General features: G+C 36.8%; 1 protein-coding gene across 3 annotated transcripts in view; it reads left to right on the top strand.

Moving 5' to 3' along the window:
• The first annotated feature begins 283 nt into the window (after positions 1-283).
• CFAP36 (cilia and flagella associated protein 36) overlaps positions 284-18370 on the top strand; it is a 32313-nt gene continuing 14226 nt past the window's right edge. The window contains exons 1-4 of one of the 3 annotated variants that reach the window (XM_014843020.3): positions 284-652; positions 3705-3769; positions 4410-4511; positions 15009-15123. In XM_014843020.3, the coding sequence (XP_014698506.1) occupies positions 538-652; positions 3705-3769; positions 4410-4511; positions 15009-15123 (397 nt within the window). In that variant the 5' untranslated portion in view covers positions 284-537. The remainder of the gene's footprint in view (positions 653-3704; positions 3770-4409; positions 4512-15008; positions 15124-18370) is intronic. The other 2 variants (XM_014843019.3, XM_070512079.1) reach the window with 2 other exon arrangements.

The raw sequence follows: 18370 nt of genomic DNA, 5'->3' as shown, positions 1-18370 counted from the left end.
AAACGTGTCGGGGGCAGTGGGTGTGAAGATGCTTGGGACTGCAGGGGAAGCAACTGTGCATGGAAGCCTCCGAAGGTCTTCCAGTCAAAGGCCTAGTCACTGGGGGCCTCCCTGCGACATTTCTGCGCCTTGGCTCTCACGCACTTCTCAGAGGGGGGACTTCGACAGTCCTTCTAGGACCTCCAGCCAATGGCTACACTTCTCCTCTCAGCCCTAGCAACTCCGGGCCAATGGGCGTTAGGTTATCTTTCGAGCCACTGTTCTTTTCCAGCCAATCGTAAACGTTCTTCAAATGCCCCTCTCCGAGGTGCGCAGGCCCCAGGGAAGCTGGTTTCACTTCCGGGTGGCAGCGACTGGCGGCTACGCGTGTTGCCATAGCGACCATTTTACGTTAACTGGTTTGTAGCTTCCGTCCAGGTAGCCGGGAGACTTCGGGGGCAGCTCTTCTCCCCTTCTCTCTGCGCTCCCTGCGGCCGAAAGGCCTTAGTGCGCTTCGCGGGTCTTGCCTAGGGTTCCGCGGCGCCCCGCGGGGGTGGGATGGCTGCGGAAGAAGAGGACGAGGTGGAATGGGTGGTGGAGAGCATCGCCGGGTTCCTGCGAGGCCCGGACTGGTCCATCCCCATCTTGGACTTTGTGGAGCAGAAATGTGAAGGTAAAACCCAGAACCCGAACCAACAATCCTTTCTCGCCTCTCACACCAGCAGTCGGCAGGGAGGTGGTCATCACACACCGTGTCTCATCTGCCGCGTCTCCACCCCTGTCCGCCAGATTTAGAGCCGGTTTGTAGGAGGTATTGCTGTTGCTGCGCCCGTGATCCCTTAGTGGAACTGAAAACAGGGACCGAGACTTCCCTCCCCCGGGCCCGAGCACACATGCCAACAACATTAGACTTCAGTCCTGTGTTGAGTCTCGGACCCCATCCTGCACGTTTCTGCCCTGGGCAGGTGCACTGTTTGGGTGGGCTTCAGCACTTTCCCGGAGACCTGGAAGGAGAGGCGTCAGTTTGCCTGAGTTCCTTCTGATCCCAACAGTTGACTGCAAAGGGAGGCATGTGGTTACTCCAGCAGGCCCAGAGCTGGTGATCCGGGTGGCCTGTATGTATTCCCTTTATTGAGCTCCCTGACTCTCGGCTGTACCAAAAATGGGGAGTATCTTCTAACAAATGAGGTATATAAACGTGGCATAAAATTCCCTGTGAGGGAAGGGCACCTCCAGGTTCTGAGGAGACGAGTTGGAGTCCATTCACGGAAAAGGAACCAGAAATCACGTCGTACGAATGAAGGCCGGCTGTTATCGCGGTGGTTTAGCGGGGCAAGACTTGGAGGGTAGTAATATCCATCAATCATTTGAATGTCTGTCTTATGTTGGAAGGATTAGACTTGTTTTGTAAGGTTCAGTGGGATAGAGCTAGGGTCAGTGGGTACAAGCTATAGGGAAACAAATTTCTATTAAGGAAGTGTTTCGTAACAGAATGGATCCCAGATGAGTTAGCCTGCCTCCGAAGATAATGCGTCCCGAGGCACTAGCAGTGTTTGAATGGATGTGACCGCAAATTAATGGAGATCTTTTTTTTAAAGCCTTCATATTTCCTTTTTCTCCCCAAAGCCCCCCGGTACATAGTTGTGTACTTTTAGTTGTGGGTCCTTCTAGTTGTGGCATGCAGGACACCGCCCCAGCATGGCCTGACAAGCGGTGCCATGCCCGTGCCCAGGGCCCAGGATTCGAACTGGTGAAACCCTGGGCCTCCGAAGCAGAGCGCGCGAACTTAACCCCTCGGCCACGGGCGGGTCCTAATGGAGATGTTATAGAGGGGAATTAAACTATCAAATGGTTGGTTATCCTGGAGGACCTTTTAAGAATTCTTTCAACTCTAAAATTCCATGAATCTGGTAAAGATGAAATTTAGTTTGATCACTGAAGCTTTTCATTATATTCTCATTGCCGTAATCAAAATTCAAATAGTTTTTATTAAGTATTGTTTTTACAGGTAATTTTTTAAAAGTTCGAAATAACTTATTTGTGCTTTTTTTTAAAGAATTTAAAATGCTGTTATGAGACTGATGAAATATGGAGTTCTGACCTCCTTTAGGAGAAGAAAGAAATTGTTACGTTTTGATTCCATTTACCTCACTGCTGAAAGGAAAAAAAAATTAAAGCATTGTTCTTCCTTATATCCCCAAACATCAAAAGGGGCTGCATCTCAGTAGTAACACACCTGATTGTGTAATTTTACAGGGAAGCAGTAATCCTCAGCTTTATGAAGATGGAATGTAGTAATTTGATTTCAGAATTAACTGAAAACAGCTTAGGTAGTTGCTGTATTGCGTGTATGCCCAGTGTTATATAGAGCAGATGCCAGCAGTTATGGAAGTAACATCCCAGTGACAGTTAAAATAACAGTGTTTATATACTTCACTGACTTTACCACCTCAGGTAATTTGAAGATTAGTTTTGTACAACTTTGTGATATCAGCATTTATTTCAGCAAACATTTATTGAGTGTTCTTGGGCCAGAAGCTGGGGATAGAAAGATGAATACAACAAATTCCTTGTGCTTGAAAGGTTTATATTTAGCAAAGACAGGCAGGTAAATAAAATTTAAATGTAAAGTGGCAAATGTTATAATAAGGCTAGGCACATGGTGCTGTGTAGTATAAGAGTTCAGAGGAAGGGATCTAACCAGCCTAGGAGTAGGGAGTGGGTAGCAGATCACGGAGAATGTGCCACCTGCAATGTCTGGAAGAATGGTTGGGAGAACGGGGGTGGAGTAAAGGCAAAAAGATCTAGGGAGAGATGGCTTGAGCAAAGGCATGGGGCTTTGAAACACTGTGTTATGTTTGGTGGTATTCCAAGTAATTGTGTATTGTTAAGAATGCAGAGTTTGGGTTGTAGAGTGGTGGGACATGAGACTTGGGATCCAGTCTTTGAGGGTTTTGTCTGGCCTTCTAAGGATTTTGCACTTATTCTCTAGGCAAAGAGCAGTCAGTTAAGAGTTTTAAGTAAAAAATTACAGAAGTTAATTTTACGTTTTAGAAAGCTTATTCAGCGGGAATTAAAAAAAAAGTTTATTGTTTACAGTTCATGTATTTGTCCTGTTTCCCTAATTAGATTGTAGCTTCTCGAGGGAATATATTTCTTTCTAAGCTACGTTGTTTCACATTTGTTTTGATTTTATTTATTTTAACTTCATTATTAATTTATATGTAAAAAAAATGTCCTAGTCACTTTCAGTAAAGTTTGCATCAGCAGAGTTTCAGTATGGTAAAATAATCTGGAGCCTGTTGTAAAAGGAATTAATGTTTAAAAACTATTAAAAATAATATTCCATTAAAAGTTTATAAAGACGTTGTTGTCTTATTGATTGAAAAGTAGAAAATTAGTGTTTGTCTTATATATGAAGTAGATCTTAAGTAGGAAAAAACTTGTTTACAGTGAACACTATATATATATAAACATATACATACTTTTTATACTTTATATATGTACTTTTTATACTTTATATATGTGTATATATGTGTAGGTATATACTTTATATACATATATAAACATATATATACTTTTTTCTTTTTAAACCCAAGAACTCAAAGTTGAAGAGCTACATTATAAAAATAAGAGTTCTGTTTGTAAGATGTAAAGAGTGGGCTTTTATATTGGTATTAATGAAATGATTTTTTTTTACGCTAAAAATATTCTTTTAAATTTAGTTTTTGATGATGAAGAAGAAAGCAAATTGACTTATACAGAGATTCATCAGGAATACAAAGAACTGGTGAGTATTTTTTTTCACCGATTTTTAAAGGTAATTAGAATAATAATTTTAGTTCTTCTAAATTAAAAAAATAGATTTTTTCCATTAAAATTCTTTGCTTAAAAAAAAATCAGATCTACCCTAATAACTACCAGTTGCATCAGCCTCCAAGTGTTCTCGGAACATCTCATCCTTATGACTTCTTATCTCTTTTACCCTAGAATCTAAGGAATGGGTTTAGGACAACTATTTTACCCTTAAAATGCAACTAATCTTGCATCTAATCTTTAAATTTTGTTCTTATTCTTCTGCTGATGCATTCAGGCAAGTGTTAATTATTTATTTCGCCATGGTTGTCTTGTGATTTTTAAAAATGCCTCTGGGTAGCAGAAGAGTTGTACTGTATTGAATGTCATAATCTGGACTTCCGTTATTTCTAGTAGAAGAAATAAAATTTCATTTAATTCTCTGCAAAAATTTTAACTTTATGCTGTTTGTTTTTTCAATGAAGGACATTGTCACTGCCACGTAATATAATTTTATATAGATTAATAATTGCGAGCAAGCTTTTGATTACACTTTTCTAAACTCGATACTTAACATGAAAACTATCATTTGGAATTTTTCTATGTAAATTATAAAAGTTAAACTTTCTCTTTAGGTTGAAAAGCTGTTAGAAAGTTACCTCAAAGAAATTGGAATTAATGAAGATCAATTTCAAGAAGCATGCACTTCTCCTCTCGCAAAGACCCATACTTCACAGGTTTTTGCTTTTGTGTTATTCTGCTAACATATAGTTTTAACAAAAATGCCCAGGGTTTCACTTTAATTTTCTATGTTTGATTATCAAAGTATAATATTCTTGACATTGTAAGAGTGAAAAGCTAACTCATCACATATGGGTTCTTTTTTATAACTACCTTGAGAAATGATAATTTGAGGCATTAATGAACTGAGGCAATTAAAAAGGAACTTTCTAAACTCAGATCTATAATAGATCACAGGGTTTATTCAAACTACTGTTTTATTTATATAGATCTCTGACGGTTTTGCCCTTGCCCCCTTTTTAATGTTAGCAGATCCAAATTACACAGTTGCTGGGGCTTCCTTCTCTTGGAACTACTTTTATTGTCTCCTTAGTTGTGCAGTACTGGACTGAAGTTGATATTACATGTATTTATAACTAATATTTACTGACGGCTCATGCCAGCTGCTATTTCAGCACTTGACATATATTATCTCATTTAAACTTCCTGACACCCTTTAAGTAATTGGTATTATTTTACTTCCATTTATGAATGAGAAAACTAATGCACAGATATATTAAGCACCTAGTGCAGATCCACAGCTAAGTAAGCAGTAGAGCCAGGATACCAGCCCAGGCACTCCAACTAAGAGCCCTTGCTTAGAGGGTGAGGACAGGGCTATGTTACTACAGCCCAAATAGCCTTCTCAAAATTTGCTTTAGCTTTCCCATCTTCTATCAAATAAACTATAGTTCCTTAACGAGATGGTAGTGAGGATTTTTTGTGACGTGACCCCAAATTATATTTTCAGCCTCTTTTTTTTCTGCTATAGTTCTCCAATACATTATGTACCACAGTCTTCCAGACCACTCACTCTTGTCAACATCCTTGCACCTGACTTTGCTCATGCTATTATTCCCTTAACCTGGAACGTTCATCCCCTACCTCCGCACCCACCATCTTTTCCTTACCCAGAGAAATCGTTCTCATCATAGGGCCTGGCTAGTGTGTTAGTTCTTACAGCAGCTTTCCTATCTCTCTAGTCAGACTAGTGCTCATGCTACTTCACTGGCTACTTTTACGTTTTTGGTACTCTACCTTGAATTACAGTTTCTTACAAATCTGTTTGCCTTATTAGACTGTAAGTCCTTTGAACTGTTTTTAGTGTCTTTGCATTCCCAGCATCTAGCACAGAGATGAGAACTTAGTTCCCAGTAGGTGTAGTTCTCAATAGATGTTTACTTAAATTGTCTTCTTATTGTGGCCCAGAAGAGGTTGCTTTGACTAGTACTTGATCCTGTACTTCCTGCTACAGTTCTTTTTTGTACAACTTTTGCTTATTTAATGATCACCTTTAATTCTAAAGATAGAAAATCTTTAATATAACATGATATTTAAAAAAATATTTAAATGTTATTGATATGCCCACACTAATGTAACATCTGATTTTATTAGTTAATAATTCTATAAAGCAAAAGTTGTTTTATGGTTCACTAATAGCTTTTATTCTATATATACCATAGTTTTAGTTTAAGGAATAATAATAGGCATTATTTTCTTCTCCTTTTTAGTTCAATAGGAAGAATTTGAAAATTATTAACTAGTCTTTAAATTTCTTTTAATACATTGGTATTTGTTTTTATTTTCCTTGTTTTCCAGGAATATTTTCTGCTTCGGTTAATATTTGTCAACCCCATTAATTAAGCCATTGTGAATGAGTCTGAATTACTTTGTGAATAAAGATTTTCACAGTTTAATAGTAGACACATCCATCTTTTGTTTTCAGTATCAGGATAACTTTATTTGTGAATGAAGATGTTCAGAATTTTGAAATGTTTTCAGATCAACAGTAACACGTCTTTCTCTTTTGTTCTATCATACAACACCTTTTGATTTGTTTGGAGTTGATTGTAGTACAGCCTTGTTATGTACAAGGAGGCAAGCCTTTTCACACAGACAGACCTAGATCTGAGTCCTAGATCTTTCGTTTACTAGCTGTAAGACCTCGGACAAAGGTTGTTTTACAGTTTTCCTTTCCTATCCATTCTGATTCTCAGTTTGCACATCTGTAAAATAGGGATAGTATCTACAGGCATACCTCATTTTATTGTGCCTTGCTTTATGGTACTTTGCAGATATTGTGTTTTTTACAAGACCCTTCACTAGCAAAGAGGTTATAACTCACTGAAGGCTCAGGTGATGGTTAGCATTTTTTAGCAATAAAGTAGTTTTTAATTAGGCATGTACATTTTTTTAGACATAATGCTATTACACACTTAATAGACTACAGTATACTGTAAACATAACTTTTATATGCACTGGGAAACCAAAAAATTCATGTGACTTGCTTTATGGTGATATTTGCCTTATGGTAGTGGTCTGGAACTGAACCTGCAGTATCTGAGGTATGCCTGTACTTTGAAAAGTTTTTGTGCAATTTAAGAAATAATTTTTATGAAACATGAGCACAATACCTGACATATATAAAGTGGTCTATAAATGGAAGCACTTCTTAATTAACAGTAGCTATTTTGGTAGTTGATTAGCAGTGTGCTAATTAGGCCAGGGTCATGGATTTTCAATCCCCATGTGGACTAGTTAGCTTTATTCTCTTCTGGAGCAAACTCAGCACCAGTTACTGAATAGCAACATGACTGAATCAGCACAAGGCCATCACCATTACCAGAAAAACAGCTCAAAGCACGTTATGTACTACTTTGCAGTAATAATCTAATCTTTGTACATAAAGATTAGAATGCTGATTGTATTATGCCAATATGGGGTACCTAAAAATGAACTCAAGAAACCAATTGCTTGCCTTGAGTAATTTAGGAGGTAATTTTTATTTTGTTTTGGTTTGCTTTTGATTTTTTACACTAGCTGCTAGATCCCATTGAATTGTACTGCTAAAAGCCAGCTTGCAAAATTCTTTTTACATGGTTTGGTCATCATTAGACCTAGACCAGTGTCCTGGCATACTCTTGTGTATTAAAGTCAGCAGGAGTGGCAAGGAGTGCATCACATGAAGAACTCGAGTTTAAAACAATAAAATCTTTTTCAGAGGATGTTTTCCTGTTATATATGTGTGCTTTCTTAAAAAATGCTTGTGAATTAGGATATCTTTCTAAACAGTTCAGAAGAAAATGATAATAAATACTGATATATTTATTAATTCAGTTGTCTTCAGTTAATATTTGTAATTTTGTAGTCTTTTCCAATTGAAATAGGCAAAAGTGACTTGCTTCATTGTTATGTGATCTTTGGGTAAGGCTCATTGATTTCTATGTATTGCAAAAGCCGGGGACTTCTATATGGCAAGAGACAATCAGTATTTTTTGCTTTTCTTTTTGTTTCTTACTTGATTTGCTTTGACTTTTATAACATAGAAATTAATACTTTCAGAAACGTTTGTATTATAATAATAGTAATTTGGGAAAACCACACTTTTTCCCAATAACTTGTGTTGTTGAAAAGATTACATATACGGTGAAACTTTCATTTTCTAAAAATACAAACAGGATAGTTAACAATATTTTGTATGAGTGCTAGTAAGATTTCAAAAAATTAATAGACTTTATTTTATAGAGAAGTTTTAGGTTTACAGAAAATTGAGCAGATAGTACAGTGTCCCTTATTATAAACACCTCTCATTAGTGTGGTATATTTGTTACAATTGATGAGCCAATATTGATACATTATTATTAACTAAAGTCCATAGTTTACATCAGGGTTCACTCTTTGTGTTGTATGCTTCTGTGGATTTTGCCAAATACATAATGTCATAGATCCATTATTACAATATCATACAAAATAATTCCACTGGCTTAAAAATCCCCTGTGCTCCACACATTCATCCTTTCCATCACTGCCCCAAGCCCCTGGCAACCACTGATCTCATACAATTGGGATCATACAGTTGTAGCCTTTTCAGACTGGCTTCTTTTGCTAAGCAATATGAATTCAAGTTTCCTCCATGTTTTGTGTTGTTTGATACTTCATTTCTTTTTATTGCTGAATAATATTCCATTATGTGGATATACCACAGTTTGTTTATCCATTTACCTTTTGGAAGACATTTGGTGGTTTCCAGTCTTTGCTAATTATGAATAAAACCACTATAAATCGTATTTAGGCTTTTGTATGGACATAAAGTTTTCAATTCATCTGGGTAAACAGGGGTAGATTGCTGGATTACATGTAAGATTAAGTTTAGCTTTGTAAGAAACTGCCAAACTCCCTTCTGAAGTAGTGTACCATTTTGCATTTTTACCAGCAATGAATGAGAGTGCCTGTTGTTCCACATCTTCGTCATCATTTGGTATTGTCAGTTTTTTGGATTTTAGGCATTCTAATAGGTGTGTCGTGGTATCTCATTGTTTTGCTCATTTTTAATTGTTTCCTAATTGTTGAGTTGTAAGAGTTCTTTGTATATTTTTGATACGTTTCCTTTATCACAGTATGTGTTTTGCAAATATTTCACAAAATTTTCCTCTGTGGCTTGTCTTTTCATTCTCTTAACAGTGTCTTTTATAGAACAGAAGCTTTTTATTTTAATGAAGTCCAGTTTATCAGTTTTCTTTCATGGATTATGCTTTTAGTGTTGAATCTTAAGAAGTCATTGCCACATCCAATTATCTAGATTTTCTCTGTGCTACATTCTAGAAGTTTTATGGTTTTGTTTTTTACATTTAAGTCTGTGATGCATTTTGAGTTACAGTAGTTCCCCCTTATCTGTGGTTTTGCTTTCCATGGTTTCAGTTACTTGCAGTCAACTGTGGTCTGAAAATATTAAATGGAAAATTCCAGAAATAATTCATAAGTTTTAAATTGCATGCCCGTTCTAAGTAGTGTGATGATGTCTTAAGCTGTCCTGCTCCATCCTGCCTGGCATGTGAATCATCCCTTTGTCCAGCATATCCCTCCTGTATACACAACCCACCTGTTAGCTTGTTAGGAAAAAACATAGTATATGTAGAATTCAGTACTATCTGTGGTTTCAGGCATCCACTGGGGGTCTTGGAATATATCCCCCATGGATAAGGGGCGACTACTGTAATTTTTGTGAAAGATGTAAGGTCAGTGTTTAGATCCATTTTTTTGCATGTAGATGTTCAGTTGTTCCAGCACCGTTTCCTGGAAAGATGATCCTTTCTCCATTGGTTTACCTTTGTTCCTTTGTCAGAGATCAGTTGACTGTGTTTGTATTGGTCTATTGTTGGGTTCTATTCTGTTCCATTAATCTATTTGTCTGTTCTTTCACCAATACTGTATTGTCTTGATTATTGTAGTTTATAGTAAGTCTTGCAGTCAGGTAGTGTCAGTCCTCTGACTTTGTTCTTTTTCAGTATTGTGTAGCTATTCTTGGTCTTTTCCCTTTCCATGTAAATGTTAAAATCAGTTTGTTGATATCCACAAAATAACTTGCTGGGATTCTGATTGGGATTGTTTGAATCTAAAGATAAAACTGGGAAGAATTGGCATGTTAACTTAGCTTCTTAGCTATGAACATGGAATATCCTTCCATTTATTTAGATCATCTTTAATTTCTTTCATCAGTTTTTTAGTTTTCCTCATATAGATCTTGTGCATACTCTATTAGATTTATTCCTAAGTACTTCTTTTTTTGTGGTGCTAATGTAATTGGTGGTGTGTTTTTTATTTCAAATTCCAATTGTTCATTGCTGGTATATAGGAAAGCAGTTAACTTTTGTATAATAACCTTGTATCCTGAAACCTTGCTATAATTACTTATTAGTTCCAGGAGGGTTTTTTAAAATTGATTCTTTGGAATTTTCTGTAGACAGTCATGTTGTCTGAACAAAAACAGTTTTGTTTCTTCCTTCCCAATCTTTATACCTTTAATTTTCGTTTCTTAATGTATTAGCTAGGACTTCCAGTATAATGTGGAATGGGAATGGTGAGAGGGAACTTGTTACTGATCTTAATGGGAAAGCATCTAGTTTCTCACCATTAAATATGATGTTAGCTGTAGTTTTTTTTTTTTAAAGATAGGCACCTGAGCTAACAACTGTTGCCAATCTTCTTTTTTTTTTTTCCTGCTTTTTCTCCCCAAATCCCCCCAGTACATAGTATATTCTAGTTGTGGTCCTTCTAATTGTGGCATGTGGGATGCCACCTCAACATGACCTGACGAGTGGTTCTATGTCCACGCTCAGGATCCGAACCAGTAAAACCCTGGGCTGCCTAAGCAGAGTGCGTGAACTTAACCTCTTGGCCACGGGGCTGGCCCCTGTAGTTTTTTTAATAGATATTCTTTATTAGGTTAAGGAAGTTCCTCTCTTTTCCAAGTTTGCTGATAGTTTTTATCATGAATTGGTGTTGGATTTTGTCAAATCCTTTTTCTGTGTCTATTGACATGATCATATGATTTTTCTTCTTTAGCCTATTGATGTGATGAATTACATGAATTAATTTTTGGATGTTGCATACTTGCATACCTAGAATAAATCCCACTTGGTTGTGGTGTCTTTTTATACATTGTTGGATTCAATTTGCTAATATTTTGTTGAAGATTTTTACATCTCTGTTCATGAGAGATAATTGGTCTGTAGTTTTCCTTTCCTGTAATGGCTTTGTCTAGTTTTGGTATTAGGGTAATGCTGGCCTCATAAAATGAGTTAGGGAGGACTCCCTTTGCTTCTGTTTTCTGGAAGAGATTGTAGAGAAATGGTGTGATTTCTTTCTTTTCCCCAAGGATTCTTAGCTTAGGGCAATTTTTCACATACATGTTCAAATACATGTAAATGCTAATCTGAATCTTGTAGGGAGGGTGTTGGGAAAACAGCATACAAACTGAGTCATAGGAGAGATAGTGGGCTTCAAAATCATACTTTTTTCCACCTTAATAATTTGAATCAGTAGAAAAGCTTTCACATCAGTTGTATATGCTATGCTATTCAACTTCTGCAAATACATATTTGATCATTATTCTTTTGAGAAATAATGTGAATCTATAACTTACTTCAAAATTTTATCTTTTTTTTGTAGAGAATTTATATGTTTATGAAATATTTGGTAGAATCCACCAGTGAACTCTGCTGGGCCTAGTGCTTTGTTTTGGAAGATTATTAGTTATTGACTCCTTTTTTTAATAGATACAGTCTTATTCAGATTGTCTGTTTCTTCTTGTGTGAGTTTTGGCAGCTTGTGTTTTTCAAGGAATTGATCCATTTCATCTCTCTTATCAAATTTGTGGACATAGAGTTGTTCATGACATTTCTTTATTATCTTTTTAATGTCCATAAGATCTCTAGTGATGTCCTCTTTTTCATTTCTGATATTAGTAATTTATGTCTTCTCTCTTTTTTCCCTAGTTAACTTCGCTAGAAATTTATCAGTTTTATTGGTCTTTGCAAAGAATCAACTTTTACTTTTGTTGATTTTCTACTTTCAATTTCACTGATTTCTTCTCCAATATCTACTTTTTTTCTTATGCTTACTTTGGATTTAATTTGTTCTTCTTTTTGTAGTTCCTAAGGGAAAGCTTAGACTATTGATGTTAGATATTTCTTCTTTTCTACTATAGTCATTCAATGCTATAAATTTCCTTCAAAGCCTACTTTTGCTGCACCCCACAAATTTTGATAAGTTGTATTTTCATTTTCATTTAGTTAGAAGTATTTTAAAAATTTTTCTTAAGACTACTTGTTTGACCTATATATTATTTAGAAGTGTGTGGTTTAATCTCCAAGTATTTTAGGCTTTTCCAGCTATTGTTTTGTTAGTGATTTCTAGTTTAATTCTGTTGTGGTCTGAGAGCATGCTTTGTATGAGTGTTATTCTTTTAAATTTATTAAGATGTGTTTTATGGCCCAGAATGTTCCCTGTTTTGGTGAATGTTCCATGTGAGCTTGAAAAGAATGTATGTTTTTCTGTTGTTGGAGAAATGTCAATTTGATCCAGTTGACAGGAGTTGCTGTTCAGTTCAGCTATGTCCTTACTGATTTTCTGCCTGCTGCCATTACTAATAGAGGGTGTTGAAGTCTCCAACTATAATAGTGAATTCATCTATTTCTCGTTGCACTTCTATTAATGGAGCAGCATAAATGCATGATTGTACCTTTCAAAACTACAGTGTGATTGTCTAAACAGAGATAAAAATAGGGTTACCTTAGGCTAAGTGTGAACATGTTTGAATGTCTTTTAAACTCATTTAAGTCAGATTTTAATGACTCAATGCTCATTTTTTTGTTAATGTGCTTTTCTCAAACATAGATATCACATTTGCTTTACCTCATAATTTTTCAAAGTAGTTTGACATTTCAATTAATTTAAAGGATTCTTAAGATTGTTGTTTTTAAACTACTTGCTAGTTTTTTGGAGTAACTCTTGTATTCACTTCCTCTAACTGCCCTTATTGGAAGCTCTTAGGAGAGGGGTGCTCTATTTCCTTGGACCAGAAGAGCCCAGAATCTTGAACCAGAAGATTGCTGTAAAGTTGTTAGGTGTAGAACACTATTTTGATATTTAACCAGCCTCACTAAGGGCCAGAGCAATTACTTTTATAGGTACTTTTCAGTTTAAAAAGTGCTTTTTCATCTTGTTTAATTCTGACACCCAGCCAGAAAGTTATTAATATATTTCTTTCATTCTAAAATGCAAATTTTTCATATCATAATATCTCTGAAGTGAGAATGCACTTTATAATTGATGGCATGTTTTAATTTAATTGGCAGGGTTTTTTTTGCTTTTCTTGGTACTTGAAATAATGGTTTATTTTACTAGTCTATGGAGTCTTAGATTCAGTGAAATACTGTATTACTATTATTATTATACTAATTTGCAGATGAAGAAACTGAAGCTCAGAGGACTAATAGTATGTCCAGAGTCATACAGCTACTGCATGGTTAAGCTGGAAGTAGGCTTTTAATATCAAGGGCTCATTTTCTTCCCCAACGTATCAATGGTTCTCAAACTTTAATGTTATGAGAATTATCTGAGGAGGTGCATGGGCACCCATCCTTCAGAAATTTAGGTTCATTATGTCTAGGGCAGAGCTCAGGAATATGCATTTAACAATCCCTCTTTCCTGCATTTCTTAGATGGGTCAAGGAACACACTTTGAGAAGCCCTGAACTATAATTTCAAGTATCAACTCAAACTCTGACTTGCTGATAGAAGCTCTTGTCGACACATTGTCATCAGTAAGCCCTTCAAGTGTTTGTTGGTGATGAGGATAAAGTACTTGATATTACTAGTAAGAAGCCTAGGAAGCCCCAGACCAAAGTTACGTGGTGGCATAATCCCATAAAGAGGTCCTGGCAGACATCACTGATCTATCACAGAGGCTGCCCAGAAATGTTTTCAATACTGAGCTCTGGGCTGCAACTTTCAGTCAAAAACAGATAAAGCCTATTTGCCATCCCCTGCCCTGGGCCTTTTGGACAGTTTATGTGAATTTAAAGGAAAAGAAACTTTCCAGCTTTTTTTCCCTGCAGTTGACTTCCTGTCACAGAGAGCTGCTTTTCCACTTTATTTTGTTTAGCTCTACCGCGGGTGTCTAGGATGTGAGCCGGTTGTTGTGGGAAGGGCTTCCTCCTCTTTGCCTAGAGCTCTTTGGTGGAGCTTTTGTTGAGATGTCTCTCTGACGTTATTGCTGCTGTTCACCTGGTAAACAATGGCACACCCTTGGTTGCCTCTGCATGATTTTGTGTGGTCACCTTTTCTATTAATATCATGTAAAGTTTGAAATAAGATTTTAGTAAGACAGATAAGATCTCAGTGTTATCTTTTGGTTTTTCACACATTTCAAATCTTATTCTACTTCTTTTTAATCAGCTTGGGAATTGGTTTGCTTTTTGACATAGCAGTAGTTGTCTGTGGTTAAGGAAGTGTTAATTTGGGAACTCTAGAGTAGATACCTTTATTTTTTTCTTAATTTGTTAGACTTCTGTTCCATCCAGAAAATGATTTTACATCATAATTTCTAACTACCTCTTCCACAAAACTTTCTACATATAAATAACTACAATTGCCTTCTCGTGTTACTGATACCTCATTACACTTATTTTCCAGACTCCATTTTTTGGTATTTACTTTTATTTTATTACTTTTATTTAATTAATTAAGGGATAATTTTGTAGTTGCTGATTTATCATTAAACAGTAAATTTCAAGTGACAGAATATAAAGCATATAGATTACATTATTTTGGCTGAAAAACAAATCAAGATACTGAAGCGGTAACTTTAAAAAAAGTAAGGCCAATTCCTGTGTTGTTTTTCAGAGTAACTCATCACTTGCTTATTTGGAAAATGTATCACTGTCAGCCTTAGCTTCCTGGAGGCCTGGGGGTTGGGAGAGTCAGTCTCTTAAGAACCCTACTTTAAAGGCTTTTAGAATAAAATCTTCAAATTGTCTTTTTGAGTCATCTAATTATAAATAATATTGCAGCATTCTTGAATTAATGCACATTTTACAGTGGAAATGATTTGAGTGTGTAGAAAATAGTTTTAAAATTTGAATCTTTGTTTAACTTGAGACTTCTTTCCACAGGCCATTTTGCAACCTGTGTTGGCAGCGGAAGATTTTACTATCTTTAAAACAATGATGGTCCAGAAAAACATTGAAATGCAGCTGCAAGCCATTCGAATAATTCAAGAGAGAAATGGTAAAATGTTGAATTTAGAAATCTAAATGCTAAATGCGTTTTTTTTGTTGTTGCAGTTTTGACTATTCTGATTCTAATATGGTCTTAAATGTAGCTGCCTTGCATAAATTTATTTCAAGCGTGAAACTCTATGGCTGACTTTAGAGATTCAAGAGTGTAAACTACCTGATCACTATGTGTTTGACATCTCAAAGAAAGCAGACTACAATTTGATTTAATGATGCTTTAGGTTTCAGAGAGCTCAGTTTTTTTGCCTAGCCAGTGTGTGTATGGAATTCAGTATTTCTGAGGGGTTACAGTGAGAAGATAGATGACTGCTCTTTTCCTTCTGGCTTATCATTGTTAGTGTTACTGAACCAGGTTCGTTTTTGCCTGCCACTGAGAAAGCCAGACACCGACATGACGAGATTGCAGCAGAGAGTTTAATCACAAGGCAGCCACATGAGGAAGCCAGAGCGTGAGCCTCAAATTCACTTCCCTGAAAATAGGGACTCAGGGATATTTATGGGGTAGGGGGCAAGGTGGTCTGAAATGTGGAAGTAGGTGATCAGAGGTGAAGAGAGGTGAGGTAATTATGATCTGTGCAAGCATAGTCAGACTCCATGGCTCTTTATAGGGTACATGTTCACAAAATGGCAGCATTAGCATGATCTGAAGGTGGAGTTTTTAGCCTCTTGATGTCAAAAGGTCGCCCATAGGACGTCTGCACAGTCCCGGTTGATGGGTTGGTGGTCTCAACCCGCCTGAAGTGGACAAGGAGTTGTGATTCCTGAAAAACAGCTCACATGGCCATTACCATGGTGACCCAGGCTCCAGGGAGATGTTATCTATAGGAACCTAGTGGGAGTCAGATAGCATATTGCCTAAACAGCACAGTTAAGGCTGGATGGGTTAAACAGCCAAAAGCTATAATCAGTAATTGCAAAAAAGGAAAGAACCTTAGTACCTAGATACTTAATCATCAATGGCTATTTGCTGGTTTCATCAGGGCCTTTGTAGGAGACAGTGGTTTTCAAGCTTTAGTGAGCAGTGGAAGCAGTTGGAGGGCTTGTTGAAACACCTATGGCTGTCTCCCAGTTTCTGATTGAGTAGGTCTGGAATGGGGCTGAATACTTTGCAATTTTAACAAGTACCCAGGCGATACTAAAGCTGTGGTCCTGAGATTGCACTGAGAGCCGCTGTTCTAGGCCATGGGCAGATAGGATTGCACCACCATCGGGTGGAAAAGAAAACAGAACTCAGGTCCTAGGAACCCTCTTAGGCTTTATCTTTTCCCTGACTCTGTCTAATCTCAGTTTCTCTTAGCTCTTACTGCTTTTGTTCCCTTCTTGTGTACTTGAACTACATTTGACATCTTGACTCAAAACATCTCAGTTTCTTTTTTTTCTTTTGTTTTTTAAAGATTGGCACCTGAGCTAACAACTGTTGCCAATCTTCTTTTTTTTTTTCTTCTGCTTTATCTTCCCAAACCCCCGGTACATAGTTATATATCTTAGTTGCAGGTCTTTCTAGTTGTGGGATGTGGGACGCTGCCTCAACGTGGCCTGACAAGCGGTGCCATGTCTGCGCCCAGGATCCGAACCCTGGGCCGCCGCAGCGGAGTGCGCGAACTTAACCACTCAGCCACGGAGCCAGCCCCTCAGTTTCTGTTTTTTATTGAAGTATTATTGACATACAACATTCTCTTAGTTTCAACTTTACAACATGGTGATTTGATATTTATAAACATTATGAAATGATCGTCACGATAAGTCTAGTTACCATCTGTCCCCCCAAAAGTTGTTACAATATTATTGATTATATTCCTTATGCTGTATATTATATCCCCATGACTTATTTATTTTATAACTTGAAGTTTTTCATCTTAATCCCCTCACCTATTTTGCATCCCCTGCCCCTACCGTCCTCCCCTCTGGCAACCACTAGTTTGTTCTCTGTATCTATGAGTATGTTTTTGTTTTGTTTTGTTTGTCCATTTGTCGTATTTTTTAGATTCCACATATAAGTGAAATCATATGGTGTTTGTCTTTCTCTGTCTGAATTATTTCACTAGCATTATAACCTCTATAGCTCCATCCATGTTGTTGCAAATGGCAAGATTTCATTCTTTTTTATGGCTGAAGAGTATTCTTTATGTATCCATCAATCGATGGACACTTAGGTTGCTTCCTTATCTTGGCTATTGTAAATAATGCTGCAGTGAACATAGGGGTGCATGTATCTTTTCAAATTAGTGTGTTCATTTTCTTCCAGTAAATACCCAGAAGTAGAATTGCTGGATTGTATGGTAATTCTATTTAAAAATTTTTGAGGAACTTCCATACTGTTTTCAGTAGTGGCTGCACCAGTTTACATTCCCACTAGCAGTGCATGAGCATTCCCTTTTCTCCACATCTTCATCAACACTTGTTGTTTTTTGTTTCTTTGATAATAGCCATTCTGACAGACATGAGGTCGTATTTCATGGTGGTTTTGATTTGTATTTCCCTGATGATTAGTGATGTTAAGCATCTTTTCATGTGCCTGTTGACCATTTGTATGTCTTCCTTGGAAAAATGTCTGTTAAGGTCCTCTGCCCACTTTTTAATCACATTGTTGGTTTTTTTGATATTAAGTTGTATGAGTTCTTTTGGATATTAACCCCTTATTGGACATATGACTTGCAAATATCTTCTCCATTCAGTAGGTTTCTTTTTTATTTTGTTGCTGGTTTCCTTTGCTGTGCAAAAGCTTTTTAGTTTGATAGGGTCCCATTTATTTATTTTTGCTTTTTTTTGCCCTTGCCTGAGGAGATATATCTGAAAAAATATCATTAAGACCGATGTCAAAGGGCTGACTGCCTATGCTTTCTTCTAGTAGGTTTATGGTTTCAGGTCTTACATTTAAGTCTTTAATCCATTTTGAGTTTATTTTTGTATATGGTGTAAGGTAGTGGTCCAGTTTCATTCTTTTTTTTTTTTTTTTTTTTTATTAATGTTATGATGGATTACAAGCTTGTGAGATTTCAGTTGTACATTTTTGTTAGTCATGTTGTGGGTACACCACTTCCCCCTCCGTACCCTCCCCCCACCCCCCCTTTTCCCTGGTAACCACCGATCAGATCTCCTTCTCAATATACTAATTTCCACCTATGAGTGGAGTCATATAGAGTTCGTCTTTCTCTGACTGACTTATTTCGCTTAACATAATGCCCTCGAGGTCCATCCACATTGTTGTGAATGGGCCAATTTCGTCTTTTTTTATGGCT

This window comes from Equus asinus, chromosome 6, assembly GCF_041296235.1.
Source record: "Equus asinus isolate D_3611 breed Donkey chromosome 6, EquAss-T2T_v2, whole genome shotgun sequence".
NCBI lineage: Eukaryota > Metazoa > Chordata > Mammalia > Perissodactyla > Equidae > Equus > Equus asinus.
Note: the sequence above shows the minus strand (reverse complement) of the source record. Positions and strands in the feature narration are given on the sequence as shown.